This window comes from Mytilus californianus, unplaced genomic scaffold, assembly GCF_021869535.1.
Source record: "Mytilus californianus isolate M0D057914Y unplaced genomic scaffold, xbMytCali1.0.p SCAF_36, whole genome shotgun sequence".
NCBI lineage: Eukaryota > Metazoa > Mollusca > Bivalvia > Mytilida > Mytilidae > Mytilus > Mytilus californianus.
The window spans coordinates 961,219-987,039 of record NW_026262686.1 but is presented as its reverse complement, the minus strand read 5'-3'; the positions used below and the strand labels follow the sequence as shown (position 1 = coordinate 987,039).

At 32.7% G+C, this 25,821-nt stretch overlaps 2 protein-coding genes across 2 annotated transcripts in view; both read left to right on the top strand.

Annotated features, from left to right (window-relative positions):
• Positions 1 to 1,343: 1,343 nt before the first annotated feature.
• Positions 1,344 to 25,821, top strand: part of LOC127736720 (uncharacterized) — a 94,680-nt gene continuing 70,202 nt past the window's right edge. Inside the window, exons 1-4 of the mRNA XM_052247304.1 lie at positions 1,344 to 2,235; positions 6,523 to 6,704; positions 13,070 to 13,139; positions 17,759 to 18,082. Coding sequence (XP_052103264.1) covers positions 2,154 to 2,235; positions 6,523 to 6,704; positions 13,070 to 13,139; positions 17,759 to 18,082 — 658 coding nt within the window. The 5' untranslated portion in view covers positions 1,344 to 2,153. The remainder of the gene's footprint in view (positions 2,236 to 6,522; positions 6,705 to 13,069; positions 13,140 to 17,758; positions 18,083 to 25,821) is intronic.
• LOC127736766 (uncharacterized) lies at positions 6,723 to 12,134 on the top strand. The gene is made up of 2 exons (XM_052247358.1): positions 6,723 to 10,544; positions 12,019 to 12,134. The coding sequence occupies exon 1, from the start codon at positions 7,537 to 7,539 to the stop codon at positions 9,886 to 9,888; it is 2,352 nt and encodes a 783-aa protein (XP_052103318.1). The 5' UTR covers positions 6,723 to 7,536; the 3' UTR covers positions 9,889 to 10,544; positions 12,019 to 12,134.

The window sequence follows — 25,821 nt, the reverse complement described above, 5'->3', positions numbered from 1 at the left end:
TTAATTTAGCAGTTTTGGAACGTAATGCTAATGCTGAAAAGTTTTGATATGTATGCAGGATACAATCAATGTCATGGAGATGTTTAAGTAAAATTAAAAAAAATCCCGAACTCCGAGGAAAATTCAAAAACGGAAAGTTCGTAATCAAATGACAACACCAAAAGCTCAAATACATCAAACGAATTGAAAACAACTATCATATTCCTGACTTGGTACATGTATTTTCTTGTGTAGAAAATGGCGTCTGGCGAATACAATTGTCATCCTAATATCTATGCTAAGTTTATTTATAAAAGTCTTTATTGTAACACTACTAAAATTGGCTAAGACGGTAAAGCAACCATTGGGACGGTTGTTTTTCCCTTTTAACGTGTAATGAATGCTATCCCTTCTCTTTTTCCCATTGGTGATCTATAGTTTCCCTATTGGCTGATTTTTTAATACTGTGTGTTTTTTTTTCAGTTTTTAAATTTTACTGTTGCTCTCAAATGCCATTACCCTTACCATGTTTACATAATTTGTTCATAAGAGGTCATATTTATAATAGATCAATGATATATAATTAAAAATGTTAATGTTTTCAAACATATTATCCGAAATCCTGGTACATATTCTTTTGTGTATCTATTGCAATATTTTTCCTCAGTGGACATTTAGATTTTAAATGTTAAAAAGGATAAGAGCTGTTATGAAAAAGATGCAGAAGAAACCAAACCAAACACGAACACCTCCATCTGAACATTTAATGTGGCTTTGTACTTATACATACTGTCATTGTGTTATTGTTCTATGGTAAAAAAAAAAATGTATTCTTGTCTTTCATTTTTTCATAATGTGCTTTGCTATATGGCTTTTTGTGTTTCTTTTTTACATATTTCGTGGCTCTGTACTATACATCCCGTCGTTGTGTTATTGTGCTATGTTATTTTTTTTGGATTATTGTCTTTCAATTTTACTAATGTGCTTTGTCTATTTGCCATATTGTGATTCTTTTGTTTTACATATTTTGTGGCTCTGTACTTTACATCCCGTCATTGTGTTATTGTGCTATATTATATTTTTGTATTCTTGTCTTTCAATTTTGCTAATGTGCTTTGTCTATATGCCATTTTGTGATACAAATTTTTTTTTTATAGTGATTGGGATTATAACACACTGTTTACTGCTGTACCCCTATTTTTTTTAGATTTTTACCTATTATGTCTGTTTGTTGCATTCACACTTTGTTGTCAATTTAATGGAATTGTATGCGACTGTCATTCAATTGACAGGTTTAGCTAGCTATAACACCAGGTTTAATCCACGATTTTGTACATAGGAAAATGCCTGTACCAAGTCAGGAATATGACAATTGTTATTCATTCGTTTGATATGTTTGAGCTTTTGATTTTGCCATGTGATTACGGAATTTCCTTTTTGAATTTTCCTCAGAGTTGGGTATGTTTGTTATTTTACTTTTTTCCACTTAACGCTATATAGAAAAACTAAAATTTCATTGAGCAACATGAACGCCACCAAAACCGATGTTGAACTCAATATACCCAGGAAGGATATGCAGTTTCTTGTTGACATATAGCACCCGTCGTTTTGTAAGATGCGAAATTTAATACCAGATTCGAAGCATTATCTTAAAACTTACACATAACTATGGTGATAAAAATTTGATGACTAGAAGTCATTTACATTATTTACCTTACTTTGAATGTTATACCCCTGGATGGCGTTAAATTGTATGCAATTCCGAATATCGTGACCTGATTTAAAAATAGTCACTAGAAGTTGCATGTATAAAGCTTTTGATAGGAGGATTAATGAAATTCAAATATTCAAAAAACTTTCAGTGTTATTTCATTTCTTTTTTAGTTTTATCATCTCTTTAAAGATTGTATTTTGTTTTAGATTTTCGAATAGTGTTTCCAAGAGCATCACCGTAGAAACAGTAATTACCAAAATAAGTATCTGGTGCAGTACAAGTTGTACTGTTAATTTTGTTATAATAAAAATGTCATCATTCAAAAACTTATCAGAAATACATGTATTTAACTTTCAGAATTTGAGCATGCTAAATCGACCAACGTCTATTAAACTTTGTTTTAGGTGAGTGCGATGTACTGCAGTTATCTAAAGCAGAAGATGGGAAATTTAAAGACGTTATGGAGAAGGTTGGAATGGCAAAGAAATCGATACATGTTCGTCATTTCAAAAGCACGCTTCTTCAATGGGCAAAAGATCCAGGTAAACCATAAGTCAAGATATTTGCAATATTATGCATAAGTTAATTTTCTTGAAATAAAAACGGTGCTTAATTGCTGACAGAATGAAAATTGTGGAGCTGGAAAGAAACAATATATTCTGGTTTTTTTTTTCCTTTTTATACCGATGTGTGCCTTAATTATCGTAATTATTCGTCTGTTTATTTCCCATGTTTTATAAGTTATAATTAAGAAAACATACTTGGACTGGAATTAAAAGCAAACATATTTAAAACTTTTGTGAAAAAAAACTTACACAAATAAAAACAATCTCTCTACTGCCAAATATATATTAGTATGTCCTACAACTGGCTTCGGATAGAGGCGCTATTGCTATCAATAAGCAGCAAACTCCCACTCTCAGTTTACATCTCAGTGATTGAATTGATAACCACAATTTCAACTTTGACAAAGTGTTTTTTTTTTACTAAAAGTATATTCCTAAAACCTAAAACTCAAACTAAAAATCATTGTAATTTAAAACTTTGAAAAGTAAGATGAAGATGACACTCTGAATCGTTCAGAACTTTCATCAGTTTAACCTTTACGACATTTGGCTATATAATATTTTTATCCGGGATAACGAGCAGTACTAGGAAACTAACTTTTTGTGTAGTATAATCAATTTAGAAGGAGACCGACGAAATCTAAGCGTTCAATATATATCCAAATATCAGACTATATCAATATTGTAAACATTAAAACTTAAGATTTATTTGCTAATCAAAGGGAGATAAATGATAGTCATTTTAAGAGAACCCTACTAGTTTGGGAAGTTAAAAAACATAATACCATATATATTAAATGACGATATCCTTATATATTTATATAAATACTGATGCTACTGTTCAGCTTATAATAGCGCATAGATACCAAGATTTTAATTTTGTACGCCAGACGCGCGTTTTGTCTACAAAAGACTTATTATAAAATATCTTTTTTTTTCTGTTATCATAATCTTTATTGATATTATTGATGATACTGTTGTTTTTGTTTTCACTCCAATAAGCGTGGTTTACATCTATGAATCAATTATTTTCTCATTTGGTGGTAATAATGATAGTAAAACTGGATAATATGATTAAAGTATTAAAAACTACTTAAACGTTAAAGGTGAAAACCCAAGTTTTTGAAAGTGGTGATTGGTGTAATATTCCAAACAGAATGTAATTAAATTCATAATACAAGACATATAAAAAACTTAACTTATTGTGACACCTGATAATGTTTAGCCGGGAAGACACATATATATTACCTTATTCGTCTTGCGTCGATCTCGGTCGCGTCATCGTGGTCGTTCAAGTCACCTTTGTTAATCCACAACTACTCGAAAAAACAACGTTACTGGATTCAAACGCATCCTTAATTAGTTTTATTTTTTATCTAGAATTTAGTTAGGAATACCCGTGAAAACTTCCACAAAATGAAACAAAATCAAGTACATGCTTATATTATTCTGTGTACAAGTTAGGGACAGCCACATATTAAAACTTCTTTGAGACAATCAAACAGAAATAGTTTAATGCCATACGACAAAAGGAAACATAATAGAACAAAGACAAATACAGAGAAAACTGTCTTATTAGTAAAATGATATAAAATGTCAGCAGCTTCAAACTAAAGACCATCAAGTATTTTTTGTTAAGTATACACTGAATATTCATATATATTTTTTTGTATTTTCCGATGACCTTTTTGAGAAAAAAGGATGAGTAGTAAATTGACAAAGCCCTGGCTCATTATGTTTTTGCTCAGACACTGCTGACGTTTTACAAATATGAGTAGCAGCAACAACTTTTGAATATCGAATGAGTATAAATTCTTTCCTCAAAACGCGGGAGAAAATCGGAATATGCTGCTAAGGAGAGGAAAATCTATAATTCCAAAATTGAAATCGTCTCGATTGTCATAGATTTTGGTGCTGATATGATCGTTGCAGTAAAACTCGAAATAACTATCTATTATTGAGGCATACGAAGCTGTATCTGTGGTTATTTCATTTCTAGTTCATTTGGATATATTTATAGGACCCAATAAGTGAATTGATAGTATGCTGTAAAGTTCTTTGGGTTATTTTCATACAGTATAATGCGCTGTTAAAAATACTGTACTGTAATAAGAAAATTAAGATTTGTTAATGGAACGAAAATCATGAATATAACTGTATCGTGTGTATGTACAATTGAATGATCGAGCTTCTCTGAAAAAGTGTCTGTAGTAACTCTGACTCATATGAAAATAAAAAAAACAATCAGCAAGGAGAGGTGCACAGTTGTTCCCAGAGGAATGCTGACAATCGGTTGGCAATTCTACCTTGAAATTCAGCAAATATGTTGTAAATGACGAACTCCATCATACTGATTACTTGTTCTCTTAGGTGTAACATGTTTCATCCTCGGGTTGAATTTTAACAAAATATGCCGAATTGTATGCCAAAACAATTAATGTATAGCGTATGGTACCTTTCTGTATGGACACCTTGGAGAAAAGCATTGTACATTATTACTTATAGACATATATTTATATTTTTCAAGTGGCATCTGTTGTAAAGGATAGAGACAGTTTTGATAAAGAACGACAGAGATTTAAAGTTCTTTTTAGTTAGTATTGTTGATGCCACTACGCGAGTAAATAATTTCACAGTATTTATTTTATTCCTCTTTAACTGTGGACCAATCTGATAGAACATTCCTTGATAGGTATACAGATGAGCCGTCAATGTACCGTCGTATACATATATTTTTGGTGAAGTTAAGGTTTCCAATACAAACAAGGTCAGTCATCAGAATTGTTGCTCAACAGAATTTCAATTAGACCACGAAGGACTTATAATTTGTCAAGATCACATCCTTATAAAATATTGTTTTTTATAAACTGGATTACCCGAGCATTTAATTATTTCTAATTGGTTGATGAGAAACTCGGAACAATATCGTTTGAAGTTTTTTCGTGTTGGATTGAGTTATAAAATGTGAAATAAAACTGTGAATAGAAGGTATTTAAATTGAAAACATACAGTTATTGCACTTGAACTTAAAGAATTAAAGATCGACAATTGTTGTTGTCATGTACATAATAATATAGGAAAAATAACAACCCCTGGAAAAAAGGCAGTCTGCAAATATTTTGGTTTCTGAAGGTGCAACGTTACAGAAATAAAAAAAAAAAGATTACATTTTTTATAGTGAAACCATTGATGGATGTTTGCAGCATCATAACAAATCCATGAATGACGTTTTTTTTTCACAATGCAATTCATTCAGCTTATTGCTTTGTCACTGCTTTTGTATTGTCATTATTGAAAGCAAATGTAATATGACATGTTCAACAACTTTGCAAGATACAATAAATATATCCCTAATATTTCAGATGTATTATATTGAACATATAATAGCAAGGCTTTAGAAAAGGAATAACAGTACTGTATTTACAGATTTGTATCCGTACATCGCGAATTTGATTGTGGCAATACTTCAAGTACAGTACTGGTATTCCGTAACTAAATATAAATTAAAAAAAACATGTAATACTTGCCTATTTCGGTGTTTTCCTTTTTTAGGGACACAACTCATAACGCCCCTTTCATTTCCTTGTGGAAAATTGTCAAAGCAAGGTTACTATTACACTAAATGAATCAAGACATTTTAGTTACATCTTCCTAAATGACATTTGCGTCCATAAATGGCAAAGCATGTTTACTGTACTACGGGTCGTTTGTCTTATTGTAAAAGGATTTTGATATAAGACAATTGTTTATATCGCTTTAAAAGGACAAAGCTGTAAAATTCATGACCATCGATTTGACTCAAATTCTCATATTTGATTTATAACATGCTATAACGTATATCAAAATTATAATATGTCTAAAATAAACAAGTTACGATGCATAGACTCGATAATATGTATCAGTTTTCGTGTGTATTTTTGTCTAGACGCCATCTAATTAACCATCGAGATGACCCATGCAGACTGTTGACGGTCATATAACCCGTAGCTAATGCCCTTTTAAGGCAGTTACAATTGAATTAACACTGGGTAAACTCCCTGCACAAATATGAGGTTGCTTAGTGAACCATGAATTATTATTTTATAGCTATTTTATATCAAGAAACAAACTGATTTTGCAGTCAAATCTGTATTCATTGTAATACCCAATCCATATCCTATTTACAAGTAATTCAGCTTTCAAAGGGCTTGCAAAAAGGCATATTTATCATTTTAACAAAGCGTCACTTATGTTTCAATTTGACATTTTAATTTGTATTTTCAGGAAAGGATAAGCATGTGCCTAGCTACATACAGAAATCTGATGATTCTACAACGTCTCCAATGCAAAGAAGCTTGAAGCCTGGTACAGTGTCCTTTTCAATGACTGGGAAGTCTTCCGAGGTACCACAGTTGAAAAAATCCATAGAAGAGATCAAGACAAAAGAAAGAGAACTTACAAGTTATGTAAGGCTTATTTTTTTTTATTTATGAAATATCCTAAGTTCCATTTTAAATCGTATCAAAATATAAACGGAAAATGTATTGCCGAAGAAAATGCTTATCGGCAACACAAGCGTTTTTTAAATCTTTTATTTGTTTTTAGAAGTCAGGATTTAGAGTACCCTGAAACGGCGTTGTCAGTTTGTTTTCGATCTATCTTTCGTCCCTCTTTTTCAACACCTTACTATAGTTTTTTGGGGTACACATTGAATAATATGTACAAGACTATTCATTTTGTTTTTCTAATTGCGTATTTATCATATAAGAATATAGTTACTGAAAAAAGGCTACTCACGCTCACAATTGTACTAACTTTTAACACACGTGATTGTGTGTCCGCATAGTGGTCATCTATTGGTGTTTATATTGGATAAACAGGTTTGTGTTTTAAATATATGATATTTCGGATTGGTCAATATTTGTCGCATTGCGTAAATATATTGAGTATGATATTTGTTATGTAAATAGCACGGGATTTTTAAAGCGCGAATAGTTGTCTTGTTTAAGTAACTTAAGATATGTGGTCATTCGAAGCTCGTATACCGTTCATTAAGGCAGCTTAGTTTAGGTTAAGATATGTCCGAACCAGTACTCGATCTGAATGAAGAAGATTTGTTAAGGGACCCCTTACATGGTCAGCCCGAACGTCTTAACGCTTCCAATTCACAAGCTAATCAACAAAACCGTGACTTAGTAGACACTTTTGGACTTTTTAAAGACTATTTGGATAAGAAACTTGTTGATTTAAAGTCCGACATTCTGTCAGAACAAGACAATTTATCCAAGAAATACAGAGATGAGGCTAATATTAAGTTCAAATCAGAAGGGAATCGGATTCAGTTTCGTTTTAATGAGAACATTATGGATGGTCTTAACAAAATCCACAAGGATCTTGTATCTGTTGCTTCCCCCCTTTCTTCTATTACTGGTGATTTGGTGGGTAAACTTAAAGAAAGGAACAAACTCATCAGGATCGCTGATAACTCAACTGGGGGATGGGTTACGGTTAGAGAATATGAAAATAACGATATCGCCGAAAATGATGAGGTCGAGAAAAAGATTCGCCAGGCCGAGACTAGAGCCCTCAAAACTATTAAGGAGAAAAAGACCCGCCCTCAGCCGTATACAGCTAGACCTACTCCAGCAGTTGGAAGTATCGCTACTGCCACTGCTCCTCCTCCAGCTTACGATTTCAGTCGCTATCAACAGCCCTTTCGTACCAGCACTGCACGGCTTGAGCCGTGCCCCATGGACATCTGTCACTACTGCAAGCAGTATGGTCACTGGAGAAGGAACTGCCCACTCAACTTCAAGTCAGCCACAGCTTCTGCACCCAGTTACCAGCCATCCAAACAGCAATGATACAGTTACTGTTAATGATAAGTATCTAGATATAAGTTTGTTATCTTCTAGCTATGAATGCAATAACGACGAACTTGACGAATTTATGTCACAAGTTCAATTTCTTGAAAAATTAGATTTTTCTGCTAGTCATAACTTTAAAGGTGTTAAAGGCAGGCTTGCAAAACATTACGATTTTTGGGTTAAGATTGGAGCTAGTGATTTTGTTTTTGATACAATTAAAAACGGTTATGTAATCCCATTTTTAGTGCCTCCCCCTAGTATGCACATGAAAAACAATAAATCTGCTGTTTCTAACTCAGAATTTGTGGATAAAGCCGTTTTAGAACTAGTTGATTCTGGGTGTGCATATGAAATTCCCTTTACGCCTTATATTGTTAATCCTTTATCAGTAGCCACCAATAAGTCCGGAAAAAAGAGGTTAATATTGGATCTTTCAATTTTAAATAAATCCGTCAAAAAAGAGAGATTTAAATTTGAAGACTGGAAAACACCTATTCAATTTTTCAAAAGAGGTTCTTATCTGTTTAAGTTCGATTTAAAGTCTTGTTATCATCATTACGACATTTGTCCTCAGCAACAAACGTTTCTTGGTTTTTCCTGGAATAACAAGTATTACTGTTTTTCAGTTTTAGTTTTTGGTCTAGCTTCTAGCCCTTACTTGTTTACCAAATGTTTGAGATCTATGGTCAAATATTGGAGACAAAATTCGATTGATATTGTTTTGTATTTAGATGATGTTTTCGGAATGGCTTCGGATTACGAATTATGTCGGAAAGATTCAGATTTTGTCAAAAAATCACTAAAAGAGACTGGTTTTTTAGTCAATATAGAAAAATCTGTTTTTGAACCTACCCAAAAGTTAGAATGGTTAGGAATCACTTGGGATTCTGCTCAATTCTGCATTTCTATTCCCGAAAGAAGATTAAATGATTTGTTACAGTCTATAGATGAAATTTTAGACAGATTTTTGTTTTTCTCTGCTAGGCAATTAGCTCAAGTGACTGGTAAGATTATTTCTTTATCACCAGTGTTCGGAAATTTGACTAGATTGATGACAAGATATTGTTACTTGTGCATCGTGCAAAGATTGAGCTGGAATAAATTATTACAAATAGTTTATCCAGCTGAGATTTTGAATGAGCTTAAGTTCTGGAAATCTAATGTGCTTACTTTGAATAAAAAGAAATTGGCTATGTACAGCCCTTCTTCGATAGTAATTTTTTCAGATGCTAGTAATGTAGCCTGTGGGGCTTATACTGTAGAATTAGAAAATAATATTTTTCACAAAATGTGGAACGAATTAGAAAGATGTAAAAGCTCCACCTGGAGAGAGATGAGAGCAATCGAACAGGCCCTATTGTCGTTTAGTACTCTATTTATGGGCAAAAGTTTAAAATGGTTTACTGATAACCAAAACTGTGTACGTATAGTACAAGCTAGAAGCATGAAGGAAGATTTACAAAATCTTGCCTATTCTATATTTTGTATTTGTAAAGAGCACAATATATTCATTGAATTACAATGGATTCCCCGCACATTGAATTCAAAGGCAGATTACATTAGCAAAATGAGTGATCATGAGGATTGGCAAATTTCAAATAAATTTTTTGAATTTTTAGAAAGTTTATGGGGACTTTTTACTGTTGACAGGTTTGCTAGCGTGATGAATAACAAGACAAAAAGGTTTAACTCACTTTTCTGGAATCCGACCGCAGAAGCTGTAGATGCATTTACAAAAAATTGGCATGAAGAAAATAATTGGCTTGTCCCCCTATTTATTTAGTTATACGCACAATTAAACATCTGATTTACTGTAATGCTAAAGGGTCTTTGATTGTCCCACGATGGGTGTCTGCGCCATTCTGGTCATATATTTTTAATAAAAACTTGACTTACAAAGCTTATGTTAAAGATATGCTAGAATTTAAAGAAACGAATAGAATCTATTCAAAAGGAAGTAGTCCGAAGTGTATCTTTGGAACTGAAAAATTTTTATCAACTGTTCTCGCAGTTAGACTAGACGCTAGTCTGTGATTTTTTCACATGGTCCTGATATCAATTTCGGTATTGCAGAGGCATGGTGAATGAGATTTTACGTTGTACATATTACTCAGTTGAGAATGTAAAAGATGAAGGATTTTTAGCGACATGGCCCTAGTATCATATGTTGTAGTATGATATTGTAGTAGGCACGGTTGATTGTTTAATGTCATATGCATTTTATTATAATAATTTATATGAATACTTGTTTAATTTTCCTTTATTGGGTAACACATTTTTCAGATGTTTTCAAAACCGGAAGATGGATTGATATTAGTTCTTTTCGTCAGTCACAATCTCCATCCATGCAGCTCCTTGTAGACCAGATACCTTCCTTTTGTTTGTCATCTAGAGCACCCAACACTCAACGACAGTATAGATATGTTTTCAACGCTTTTTGTAAGTGGTGTTTATCTATTAATATTTCAAACACGTTACCTGCTTCAGTTATTTCTGTCGCATCGTATTTAGTTTATTTGACTAATATTAGTAAATCTACTAGCAGCATAAATGAAGCTTTTTATGCTATAAGTTGGGCTCATAGATTAGCCGGAGTTGAAAATCCGTGTAAATCGGATTTGGTTATTTCTGTGAAGGAAGGATCTTTGAGATCTGTTGGACACATTGTGGTTAAGATAGAACCTATAACACCAGAAATTTTGTATCAAATTGTTATGCTTTATTGTAACGATAAATCTAATCTTAAAGATGTTAGAATAGCATGTATGTGCCTTATAAGTTTTGCTGGATTTTTGAGGTATTCAGAATTAGCAAATCTGACAAGAAATAATATTGTTTTTCATGATTCGTACATCGTTTTACTGATAGAGAGTAGTAAAACTGATATTTACCGTGAGGGTAGAGATGTACTCATTTTAAAAACGAACAAAATTACATGTCCCGTTAAAATGTTGATGAAATATTTAGATTTAGCAAACATCAAGTCAGACAGTAATGATTTGATTTTTCGTCCTTTATCTTTTTGTAAATCTGTAAATGGTTACAAATAAAGAAATGGGAAGCTTTCTTATACTACTGCAAGAGAAATTCTGTTATCTACTTTAACATCTATTGGATTAGACAAAAAGTATTTTGGTTTGCATAGTTTGAGGTCCGGAGGCGCCACTGCTGCTGCAAACGCGCATGTGGAAGATCGAATCTTCAAAAAACATGGTCGCTGGAAATCAGACCGGGCTAAGGACGGATATGTCAAAGAGAACATCAGTGAACGTCTGACAGTAACTAAAAATTTAGGAATTTAAAAACACACATTTGCGCCTTTCTTTGTTTTGTAGAAAATAGCTGCACATGCTGGCGAGCTATTCCTATGTAACAAGTGTTTGTTTTTATTTTATAAATACTTTATATGCGTTTGAGGTGACGAATTAGAATATAAATGTATTTATTAAAGTTGAGCATACACGTGTTTTCTATTATGTAAACAATCACACGTGATTGTGTGTCCGCATAGTGGTCATCTATTGGTGTTTATATTGGATAAACAGGTTTGTGTTTTAAATATATGATATTTCGGATTGGTCAATATTGATCGCATTTCGTAAATATATTGAGTATGATATTTGTTATGTAAATAGCACGGGATTTTTAAAGCGCGAATAGTTGTCTTGTTTAAGTAATGTAAGATATATGGTCATTCGAAGCTCGTATACCGTTCAGTAAGGCAGCTTAGTTTAGGTTAAGACCACTCTCCCCCCCCCCCCCCCCCCCCCCACCCGGATTAAGATGCTTGTATATTTGAAATGTTTTCACGCATAGATAGATAGATATTTATACTATCAGTAGGACATTGTTTGTTTGATTATTAAGATTAATATGTTTATATGATTTCTGATTTTGTTTTTCTATTTTGTAGGCTGTCGTGTACTACGCAGCGGTGTTGCCGATATCATGACATCGGGACTCAATATTTTGTTTTAATAAAATTTAACAGTAAGCTGCACATGCTGGCGAGCTATTCCTATGTAACAAGTGTTTGTTTTTATTTTATAAATACTTTATATGCGTTTGAGGTGACGAATTAGAATATAAATACATATATCAACTGCTTACTGCAGTATGATTTAAAATATAAATGATAATAAATCACGAAAATATTTTATGTAATGGGGTGAATCGTCCATAAGCATTTGTTCTTTTATTTTTGTACGCAATATAATTGTTTTTAGATTGGTATTATTTTATTCTGAATTTTAGTACTAGGAATCTTTTTTCAACTTACACCTGAAAAATTTATACAATGCCAATGTAGGTCATATTCTTCTGCATTGCCCCAGTGTTCTCTATCAGGATAAGCTAACTGTATAACTTGAACAATCCAATAGGCAATAGTGTGTGACCGTACAGGTTTAAGATTTGTTACATACCTTTTTAATATTTTCAATAAAACTCTCCTAAACATCTCAGGAGGAGTAGTATTGTTTAAAAAAGTCTAGTTGGTTGAATATTTTAAGATGCATGAAACACTGTATGCAGTTTTGTCATTAATGTATTAATTGATACCTAGAGTTCGAATCCTGTTGATGGAACATATAATGTCGATGTGCAAAAACTAATTATATCCTGAGGTCAGATGATATATAGATATAAGGCGGTATAGATTGAATATCTGTTTATGATAGCTTGTGCTCACATTAATTTGAAACTGTGTACACATGGTCAGTGGTAAACTCTTTTGTATGTATGCCCTATTCCGATTTTGACCAATATTTCACGGTTTACTAAACATGGAACTAATATAGTCTGCGCAGGGTATGGTGTCTTGTGGACGCATATTCTTGTTCTGTTTACATACGGTTAGTTCCTTTCAAATGACAACACTGTAATTTTTTATCTATCCGATGCGGCAAGATGAAATTAATAGTAATTATTCAAGTGAAAATAATTGATACAACTACTTTTTTTAGAAATCCGAGAAGAAAAAAGACCATCCGAAAGAAGACACCACACAAAAATACACACAAAGTGTAGTCAAAGGTAATATTCATTTCAGATGTTTTTCCATGCATTACACGTTGGAATGTACCACTAGAATTTTGATTTTCAGTGCATTGTGGTTCAATGTAACAGTAATTTGTTTCTTCAAAACTCTGGTTGTATGGGATATAGATATATGGTGACCCTTGAACGTATATTTTTCTAAAGTAGGGCGACCCCACACATATAAAACGTGATCTCTGCATGTTAAAAAGGCAAATTATACTTACTTTCAGACTAGTTTAATTTATGATGAATGGCATACAAATGTGATCTAAATTCTTTTTTTTTATGCAATTGTTGAAACTGTGGGATCCATATTTATTTCAGCATGCATTTCTTTTTTTCTAAAATTGTAAAAACTTATCGAAGATATCAGGCTTATAGTTTGGTACGGCAGAAGTAAGTTTCGTTTATATAAAACTCGTCAGTGGCGCCTGAATCAAAACAGTTTGAAGGTCAACTCAAATACAAAGTTGAAGAGAATTAAAAACATCTTATAACTTAATTTATAAAAAAATAATTTGCATGTCAATGATATTTCATTTCAATACATAAGTGATCGGAGGGAAACGTTCACCAGCAGTTGTTTCGACACATTGGTTGTAAAACAAATCAAAGATATCAGGCTTATAATGCGAAACTCCAGGGCCTACCACGGTCATAAAACTCAGTGCTTGGAGCACAGAAACCCCAAATCCAGTATTATGATTGGTTGAATTCTGAGTGTAAGAACGTACCTCTTATGTTTATGACCGCGTGTTTTGTCTACATAAAACTCATCAGTGGTCCTTGAATCAAATTAGTTGGAAGACCAAATCGAAGTTGAGGAGAATTTAAACCCGAAAATTACAAAAAATTGTGCGGAATTCGGCTTAGGCAATTTATTACTTGGCGTAGGAAAAGCTTAGTGTTTTAAATAGTTCTCATTTTGTAAACAGTACATTTACAAAGAAGGTATGTTGTGATGTTACACTATTGTTTCAGAAAAAGGGTGAAGGTTTGGTACCATTAAAACGTTTAAACCCGCTGCATTTGTTTGCACCTGTCCTAAGTCAGGAATCTGATGTTCAGTAGTTGTCGTTTGTTGATGTGGTTCAAAAGTGTTTCTCGTTTCTCGTTTTTTATATAGATTAGACCGTTGGTTTTCCCGTTTGAATGGTTTTGCACTAGTGATTTTGTGGGGCCCTTTATAGCTTACTGTTCGGTGTGAGCCAAGGCTCCATGTTGAAGACCGTACTGTGACCTATAATGGTTTACTTTTATAAATTTTGACTTGGATGGAGAGTTGTCTCATTGGCACTCATACCACATCTTCCTTTATCTATGTATCAATTATATTTTATGCCAACACAAAAGTGCTGACTACTGCTGATAAAAATGTTATCAATAAAGATAGAAAAACGAAAAGTTTTTAATCAAAATGCAACCAAAGCATATATGAAATAAAATCTGATTAACGTACAATTACTGTTACGTACAAATAACAAACAGTTTATGTAAGAACTGGTGAATAAACAACCTTTCAATTTTTTTTACTCTCATGTGAGGTCGGGTAGGCAGTTAAAAGTGATTTAGTTTGTAATAAATAGAACAAATTACATTTGTACATGTCAACTGTTAATTACATTCCCTTAAATTTTGTTATTTTCGGTAGTGAAATAGAGTATTAATTATAGCCAAGTTTGTAAAGATGTAAATATCAGTGAAAATACACCTACGTCATGTAATTGCAGTAATTCCGAATACACTTATGGACCCATTTCCCATGTTATAACAGGAGACCTTAACATCGTTCACGACCGAGAGTTAAAATCATTCTTCAGTAAAGGATCTAAATATCGTCCCCCGTCAATTATTAATTGGAATGAGTGTCGCAATATCATCCACGACTCACTTCGTGCTTACTGTTTGAAATGGATAAAACGGGAAAAAGCTGACAAAAAATCTTTGGACTCTTTTTTTAATTCAGTAATGAAGATAGTTGATATACGTATACAACATTTTAAAGAACATTTTACTCTTAACAACAACCATAAAAATCCTATTTCTCGTATCAAACATAAACTAAAAGAACTAGCCAAGGAATTTTTTTTTGTCCCGGCTGATAAAGCTGCTAATAATATCAATATAGTTTGACGTAAATTTTACATTGAGGTTCTGCAAAAGGAAATCACGAATTCACCAACATTCCAACTGACTTCACTCTCAGAAAACGATATCTGTAACAAACATAAACTATTAGCTACTTCTTTACAAGCAGAACCAAATACAATGAAAGTCCCAACTATGTACTGGCTTCCGAGGCTACACAAATCAGATTTATTTCGTCTTCAAGTCATTGTTCCACTACTAAATTGTCTATTCTACTTACTAGTACACTTGGTACAATCAAAAACCTGATAATAAATTGTTCAAATAAGGCCTTTGAAAATAGTGGAATTAACTACTTTTGGAGTGTCAAAAACTCGTTGGAAGTACTTGATAAATTGCATGCATTTATTGGTGATTTTGAATCTGTTCAAAGTTTTGATTTTTCTACCCTATATACCACTTTGCCTCATATTCACACACCTAATTAAACATGTTAAATGGGCATTTAAAAAGTCGGAATGCGAATACATATGTTCAAACTCTTTTAGGTCATTTTTTAGTAGCAACAAACAAAAGAGCTATGTCAATTGGACATGCTGTGATACTATATCTGCCCTTGAATTTTTACTTGATAACATTTTTGTTCGCTTTGGAGATTCCGTATATCGTCAAGTTATTGGAATTTCAATGGGAACTAACTGTGCACCACTTATTGCGGACCTGTTTTTGTATTGTTATGAGTTACAATTTATGACTAAAATCAGCAAAGACCTATCGAAACAACATCTGATACAAAAATTTAACAATACTTTTAGATATTTGGATGATATATTGGCTCTCAATAATGACGACTTCAGTATGTATACTAAAGAAATTTATCCTGTTGAACTTACTTTAAATAAAGGTAATACTAACAATGACCACTGTCCTTTCCTCGATCTTGATATCTATATCATTAACGGGAAACTTAATACAAAAATTTATGATAAAAGAGATGATTTTTCATTTCCTATCGTTAATTATCCATTTTTTAGATGGTGACTTTCCCTTTGTCACCATCTTAAGGTGTTTATATATCTTAACTTGTACGATTCGCTCGTGTATGTAACAACGTATTAGATTTTAGCGAGAGAAATTTATGTATTACTGAAAAATTATTACACCAGGGTTTTCGATATCATAAACTAGTCAAAACATTTACTAAATTTTATCATCGGTATAAGGACATCATTCGTAAATATAACTCAACATGCAGACATCTTATACGTTCGGGTATTTCACATCCAATCTTTTATGGTAATATTCTTTACAAAGCACAAAAATGTCAGTATTCACCTCAAAAGCTAACAAAACCTTTAAGCAGACTTATTAAAAAGGGATATAGTTACGATACTGTTGTCAGGTCATTAAAGATTGCATATTTTGGCTTTAATATTGATTCACTTATAGGTTCTTTGCATCTGAATTAAACATATTTATTCTAAAACCAGTTGTTGGCATAACACGGGTTATGTTCTTCTCATATATTTTATGATGGTATAATACTAAACCCCTAACAGGAGGGATTGTGCCTGATATTCATATGATGGAGACATAATCTTTCAATCAGTTTAATTGAGGTCTGGAGCTGGCATGTCAGTAACTGCTAGTAGTCTGTTGTTATTTATGTATTATTGTCATTTTGTATATTTTCTTTTGTTTCCTATTCTGACATCGGACTCGGACTTCTCTTAAACTGAGTTTTACTGTGCGTACTGTTGTGCGTTTGTTTTTTCTACATTGGCTAGAGGTATAGGGGGAGGGTTGAGATCTCAAAAAACATGTTTAACGTTTAAACCCGCTGCATTCGTTTGCACCTGTCCTAAGTCAGGAATCTGATGTTCAGTAGTTGTCGTTTGTTGATGTGGTTCATAAGTGTTTCTCGTTTCTCGTTTTTTATATAGATTAGACCGTTGGTTTTCCCGTTTGAATGGTTTTACACTAGTAATTTTGGGGGCCTGTTATAACTTACTGTTCGGTGTGAGCCAAGGCTCCGTATTGAAGACCGTACTGTGACCTATAATGGTTTACTTTTATAAATTTTGACTTGGATGGAGAGTTGTCTCATTGGCACTCATACCACATCTTCTTATATCTATTAACCCCGCCACGTTTTTGCGCCTGTCCCAAGTCAGGAGCCTCTGGCCTTTGTTAGTCTTGTATCATTTTTAATTTTAGTTTCTTGTGTATAATTTGGAGTTTAGTATGACGTCCATTATCACTGAACTAGTATACATATTTGTTTAGGGGCCAGCTGAAGGACGCCTCCGTGTGCGGGAGTTTCTCGCTGCATTGAAGACCCATTGGTGGCTTTCGGCTGTTGTCTGCTCTATGGTCGGGTTGTTGTCTCTTTGACACATTTCCCATTTCCATTCTCAATTTTATATTGCAAATAAAAGACAGACATAGTAATTCAACTTACTTGCAGGGGATTCCGTGGGTATATTTCTGAAATAATTTTAAAACATAAGATTTATCAATTTCAGATCATGGACATCATGGACTTACTGGTTACTATGATGATTTATTAGATAACACTGTTCTTGACAAGATGGTTCTAGACAACCTGATTTCTAGATGCATTTTAATGATAGAGGACAGAGAAGAAATTATCAAACCAACCACACAACGTGAACGTAACAAGGTTCTACTGGATATCTTAATTGAACGACCATATCCTATCTTCCATTTATTCAAGGATGTCTTACAGGAATCGGAACCAAACAATAGTTGTGTTCAAGAGCTTGTCAAGAGAATGATGAGTACTGAAAGCAGGGACGAACACATTAGTTGCCAAGGACATGAGATTAGTAAGTAGTTTCAGCTAAAAAGTTGTTGAAAAAAAATGTAGAATGAGCCATCAACTTTAACTTATAATATTACAATGTCTTAATATCTTTAAATGTAAACCATTCCTAAATTTTGACTAAATTTTAATGGCACAAACTGGGATCATGTGATGGACAATAACAAGTGTTGCTTACTTCAAAAATGCAAAAGGCTGTCAGCAGAGATCAAAATTTACATTGAAACGCTATTTCTATTTAAGAATAGATGGAAGGAATTTAACCCAAGTTATGCAGAAATGTTCCTTAGATGGACATTTCTGTTTGTTATTTCTTTGGTTTTAATAACGAATCATAAATTTCATATCATGGCAAAATACATATTTCGAGTGGTTCAGACTCCCAGTAGCCTCTATCTATAATTACTATATGAATTTACTGCTGTTATGTTAAATATCCCATATTTCCTAATTAATACATTTACTCTGCCCAGCATAGGGTAACATGATTGGACTAATAAAATATCGTGTATCAACAAAAACATTTAAAAAACGATGGTATTTTATATAGTTATGTACATTCCTGCTTTGTGGTGTGAACTAATCTGTGAGGCGTATTATAAGATTATTATTTCAGGCAAGTGATTATCCTTTAACCTTTATCACAGCGAATAAATTTAAGTTTTTTCTTTTTCTTTATCTAAATGCAAAACATGGTAGTTGTACAAGTTTTTGGCGTGAAAAAAAACAAGTGTAAATGTCAATTAAAATTTAAGAAATAACAATCTAATTAAAATTAAATCCTTGAATTGCTCCCGTTCTGATATGTCGCGCAACAATTCGTTTAAGAGATCAATTCTGATTGGACGAAAAATTAATGTTATTCAAATAAAAAGTTCTTGAAACTATGTCACAAAATTTGACCTCTCTTTCGGGTTTCGTTAGATCCTTGATGCGCGACATATTAGAACGGGAGTAATTCAAGGATTTAATTTCATATTAGATTGAAGAAATAAAAAAAAAAGTTCTAGTAACGTAAGGTTTTAGCAAAGTATTGCATTTGTGTTGATTCCAGGTGTAATAATAATAATAATAATAATAATAATAATAATAATAATAACATTAAATAATAATGACTTTATTTAAAGGGGATGACTTTATTTAAAGAGGATGACTCAATAAGCATTCACTAATCTATCTTGAGGCCCTCACAAAAAACATACTGAAGAACATGAAGAAGTATTACAGATATTACAATTTTTGAACAATAAATTAAACTTTCATGGTAAATGATTGTCTGTAGAACAAGAAAAACAAAACAAAACAATACATTATATAAAAACGTTAAAAAGACATGAAAGAGTTAGAGTGTTGTTACATATCATTTATAGTAAACAAAAAAGGAGCTATATGTAAATGATGTTTTAATCGAATTTGTATTAGGCCTCACTAGCGCTAGATTATTGTTTGTAGAAGATCTTAGATTTCTGCTGTGTAGGTTTATAATTGGACAACATAGTTCTTTAAGTTAATTATTTGCTTTATTTTTGAGAATTTCATGAACAAGAATCAATTTATGATAAGAAATACATCCTGGATTTAGTCATTTTAGTTCTTTAAACAAATTTACAGTAGGAATTCCATCTGCATTACAATTTCCCCATATTGAGCAACACAAATCAAATAATGGCAGAATATAAGCATTATAAAATAATTTTCTACTACTAATATGTAGATATTTCTTAATTCTGGATAACAGTGCAATACGAGAACTTATGCTTTTAAATACATGATCAATTTGAAATTTCCAGTCTTTTTTTTTGTCAATGCATATACCAATAAGCTTTTGTGTTTCAATAGATGTTATTGCTATTTTGTATTGATATTAGTTTATGACCTATCAAATTCGTGGCAACCAGCATAGAAGTTGTTTTAAAAGGATTTATTACCATTTTGTAGTTTAAACACCATTTATTTATAGGTTTGGCATCATGGTTTAGTTTTCTCTCTGTCTCTCCCTTATTCATACCATGGGTATGAAGTGTTGTATCATCTCAATACATGTCAATGACTGAATTGAATGCCTCTAAAGTCATATCATTTATGAATAAAACAAACATTAAGGGATCCTTGAGGAACCCCATTTTAATATGATGAGAAATCTGAAGCTGTATTAACTGAGCACACTTGTTGTGTTCTATTAGAGAGGTATGACTTGAACCATTTCACTGAATGATCTGAGATTTTGTATAAATGTAATGGTTGGCAGAGAATGAGGTGATCAACAAGACCAAATGCTTGTTTCAGATCTAGAAAGACTGTTCCTACAAAATTGCCGTCATCAATATATTTAAGCCAGTTATCTATCAATTTGGTAAGGGCTGTTTGGAATGAGTGGTTTGGTCTTAATCCGGATTTTGCCTCGTGTAATAGTTTATATTTTGACAGATAAAGATAAAAATGATTGGCAACATGTTTTTCAAATACGTTAGATATGTTTTGTGATTGAGAACTGTTTACAATAGTTCCATTATACTTGACACAGCTACCCACTTACACACTGTTAACCCCAATTCGCGCGAGTACACGTGCTGTCATGATCGTTGATGTACTACTGTTGTAAACGGAGAGCATGATTTTCACTAGAAAATCACATTGACTCCTCCGGAACCTCTGTGTTACAAGTCAGCACCCGAACCGATTGAGCTAAAGCAGTACTTCGAATCCATAGCTTAATCGATAACTGCTTGTTAAGTATCTACTACACTAAATACTGACGTACTGTTAATTTGGATCGTCCATAGATCTTATGGCTGGCGAATAAATAATATAGATTTTCATTCATCTATCGACTGCTGGAAGTATCTTGCAGTTGCTTCGTACTTCAGCCACATTTAAGAGGATAACATATTTAGCAAATGATCAAGTGAGTAGGTTATGTTAGCATAGAGGATCGAAAAGGACAACTGGATAAGTGAAATGTGTTTTACACTGTCTGAAGGCTGGATTCTGCATTCAATTAATGTTCTCATTCTGGAGACTATGATTCCGTACTCGTACGCAGTGGTTGTCCCTTTGACTTATGGAAAATCACATCGTACACTTTTCTTAATTTCAATATTTTAAAAATACATTTAAAAATAAGGAGATGTGGTATGATTGCAATTGAGACAACTATCCACCAAAGTTTTAATGAATTGGATGTAAGCAATTATTTTTGTCTTTGTTCGTTGATGAATAGTTCAAATTTAAAAAGCAAGACCTAATCTATTATCATTTTCCTTATCATGCCATGATCCAACTAATGCATACATTATAATCCTCACGTATTTTATGCAACGTTTAAGACAGCTTTTGTTTAAAATGACTAAATAAATTGTTCTAACGGAAAATATAACTCGCAGAAGCCTTTTTTAGTTCGCTAAGCTTTATCAGTAGTGGACCCGGGAACTTTTGAATTAACAACATAAACTGTTCAAATTGTATTGCACCATGCTTTACAAAGGGTGAGTGGTAACATGTGAATAAGGAGAGGAGGAAGGAGCCAAACCTTATATTTATTTTAATGCTGAAGACATTCTTGATCTTGACGTATATAGCATAGACACCTCTCTATTTTTGAAGACCGTGTGTCTATTGCGTGACTCATGCGTTTGTACATGCGAATTCATATTAAAGATATATTTGACTTTAAGATCACACAGGTAGTGCCAATATCACCTGAATTAATAAGGACCATTTCAAAAAGTATGTCAATCTTTATGTAATTTGTAACAGTTGTCCACGTTATAAAAGCCTGGCGATAACCAAAAACCGAAAGTTTGACAGAATTTGGCAACTTATGAGTATTTATCTAAAGATATATAGGAAAGATATTAATAAGAAAGACCAAAATTATGTTTGAACTAAAGTTGTATATTATCTATCTGGTACATAATAGTTTATTTTGATTTGTGATGTCGTTCGATGAATTTTCAAACACATGTACAATTGATAATGTTGTATCAAAATGACTTCAACATTTAGCCCCGGCATTTAGCGCCGAATTATATTTTGATTGTATTAAAACATGTTTAAATTTTTTGGCCAAAGTATACGATAATCAAAAAGGCTCTTCAATATTTAAAATTGCACCTCAGTGGTAAAATGAATCGGTATCTTGAAACCATCGCTGATGACATGCATCAATAAATATGTATTATTTCGTGAAACAAACCATTTCAAGCATTAATTTGACAAAAACATTATTAAGGAAAGGAACCCTACTTCATTTCTGTTCACAGCGTTTACTTGAAATTATTTTATTCATAGATATCAAACATTTTCCTTCTGAAATTATATAATATGCAAGTTGTGTATTGAACTCCATGTATTGAATATATCATACGCTAATAGATAGAATTCAAGAGAGTGCAATTATGACAAGATAGGATATTGTCTCCATGGTCAACATTATAAGTGGTAACCATGACAATGTCTGTCGTGATTAAATATCACTCTTGAAAAGTAGATTAGATATTAAAAACATACAGGCTTATGATGATAAAAAAAAACATGGACGCACACATGAAATATTGTAGAAACAACTATTGTTTATATGAATCCGAAGTTTTCACAAAATAAGTGCATTCAATTTTATGTATATCACAACCAGGAATTTATACATTTATACAGACTTTACATGTAATTTAAATGCCACTACAAATACAGTACTGGTATAAAAAGTCATCAATCAGTACATTTCTTACTCATATGTATTCAGTACAATTAATTGTATGTTTGTTTTCAGTAATGCTGAGAAAAAGTTGTTTTCAGTACTGAAATTTCAGTCATTTTTTAGTATTGAAAATTTCAGTCATTTTTCAGTACTGTAAATTTCAGTCATTTTTCAGTACTGAAAATTTCAGTCATTTTCAGTACTGAAATTTTTTGTCATTTTTCAGTACTTCGATCTATATATAATTATCTTATAGTTTTCAAGAATATATTTTAAGCATGTGTCAGAAAACTTCATCGTGACGCTATCCGTAAATCTTGCGTCCGGAGTCGGTTTTTTTAAACGCTTCTGAGATGTAGATTTATGATGACTATAAGACATATATAATTTGGCAGAAGATGATTGTAAAAACTAAAAATCCATGGTTAATGAATCAACGAATAATCAATGAAATAAAACCGGCAACTCACACACATGCGTTATTGTCGCAGACGTCAACGACAACGGAAACCCGCAATGAGAACGGGTTGAATCTTTTGCTAACGACAACTTCAAAATCTACTCATGCACTGAGAACTATCAACAGATCAAGGAATCTGGAGTTTTTTATGATTCTTTTAGGTAAAAAGTTACGACTTAAAACAAAGTAGTTCACATTTCATTTGGTTAGTTTTGTATGGGGTCCATAAAGTTGAATATGGTTTTCAAACTTGGACATTTTTAGTGGGGTGCCAGACAAGTCGGCCCTGAGACAACTCGGACCGTCTCGTTCCCAAGTATTTTATTTTCTGTTGTTTTAAAGCTGTATGAGAAAATAATGTTTGTAATGTTTTGATAGATTCTCTTTTTTATGCACCCCGCCGTAGCGGAGGGGGCATTAAGTTTTACCCTTGTCAATCTGTACGTACGTCAGTCCGTACGTCCCAAAGTTGGTTTCCGTTCTCTAACTTCAGTTTGCCTCAACCAAATGTTACGAAACTTATAAACAATGCTTATTACCACAAAACACAGATCAAGTTTGAATTTTGGTGGCGTCATTTTAACAGTTCTAGAGTTATGGTCCTTTACAAACGAAAAAAATGCTGAATATTTCGTTTCCGTTCTCTAACTTTAGATTGCCTCAACCAAATGCTATGAACCTTGTACACAATGCTAATTACCACATAATACAGATTAAGTTGGAATTTTGGGGTTGTCACTAAATTGTTTCGAGTTATATGCCCCTTTACAAATGAAAAAGTTGCTGAATTTTTAGTTTCCGTTCTCTTAATTAAGTTTGCCTCAACCAAATTTTATGAAACTTATACACAATACTTATTACCACAAAACTCAGATCAAGTTTGAATTTTGGGGGCGTCACTTTAACCGTTCTAGAGTTAATCCCCATTCACAAATGGAAAAATTGCTGAATTTTTCGTTTCTGTTTTCTTACTTTAGTTTGCCTCAACCAAATGCTATGAAACTTGTACACAATGCTTATTACCACAAAATACAGATTAAGTTTGAATTTTGGGGTTGTCACTAAATTTTCTAGAGTTATATGCCCCATTACAAATGAAAATATTGCTGAATTTTTCGTTTCCGTTCTCTTTATTAAGGTTGCATCAACCAAATTTTATGAAACTTATACACAATGCTTATTACCACAAAATACAGATTAAGTTTGAATTTGGGTAGTTTCACTTTTATTGTTTTTCAGTTATGTCCCTTTAAAACTTTATATGATATGCAAGCGGGGGCATCAGCTGTGTCCCATGGAAACATTCCCCATTTATTTGTTTCGTTACATAACTGGTTGTTGATTTAATTTAACTACATGTATAATGACAAAATGAAATATTTAATTAACAGATCCTGATCCTGATCCTAAGGTCAAAAATTGACACAACTTGTCTCGCTTGTACAATAGTTTCCTCGTATGGTACACCATTTCTCATTGTAATTTTTCACAGTACTTTGAAAGTTTGTTTAGGCGCAGGATCGGGATATTAAGGAGATTTTTTAAGTTTGTTTATTGAAGTTATGAAGATTAATTCAAAATTTAGAATCACTATGATGAAGTAGAAATAAGAATCTATACTAACTGTTACATTGATGCAAAATATAACATGATTTACATATAAATAGCACAACATTTATGTTATAGTTGGCATTATAGACGGTCCGAGTTGACTCATTGACGGTCCGAGTTGTCTTTTTGACGGTCCCAGTTGTCTTTTTAGACTTTCCGATTGGACTCGGTCCGACTTGTCTCCGGGCCAATTGTCCTGCATTCTTTAAGTTTACTACAAGGGACCCTGTAAGGGTTCTTTTATGGTCAGGGTAAGTTTAGAGTCATGGTCAGACAGGGTTATCTTAGTTTTTAGGGGACAGACATTTGATGTTTTAGGGGGTGGATTTTTTTACGGATAGAACTACTCATTTTGATCTGTTGCTACGCATGCTTATTTTTTACTGCAGCAAATTTTCTTTTTTACTTTGTACACAATTTAGTTCCTGCATTTTGAGTTGCAGAGAATTAATTTTCCTCCTGCGTTGGGCATGTTGGGCAAAATCCTTTTTTTCAGCTTTTACCAGCCCACGGAAGGGAGGGGCATCTATGTCATCAAGCAGAGAGTAGAAATAGAATTTATTAAAGTTAATTAAAAAAAATAAAAATAAACTTATTTGATTTAATACCTAATTTAAACAGGAAGCTTGAAAATATACATGTATATAAATGGGTTTTGATTTTCTTATTTAAGATATATGTGAATGGGTAGACACTTTCACATTAATCAATATATGAACAGGAGGTGTTTTTCAAACTCCAACCGGACGTCTCAACTCTGTACCCAATTTTTAGGTTAAAACCCCCGTGTATACTAACCAGGCCAGGCTGTGAACAACTTTAAAATTAGTACACTTCACCATATTATTCTTATGTCACAATGCTTATGTTGTTATATCACAGAAAAAATACCTGATTGTTCAAGGATCCATGTCATTTATAATCTTTGTAATTGATTCATAAAAACAACAATTTGAGAGAGATGTACTTTTAAAAA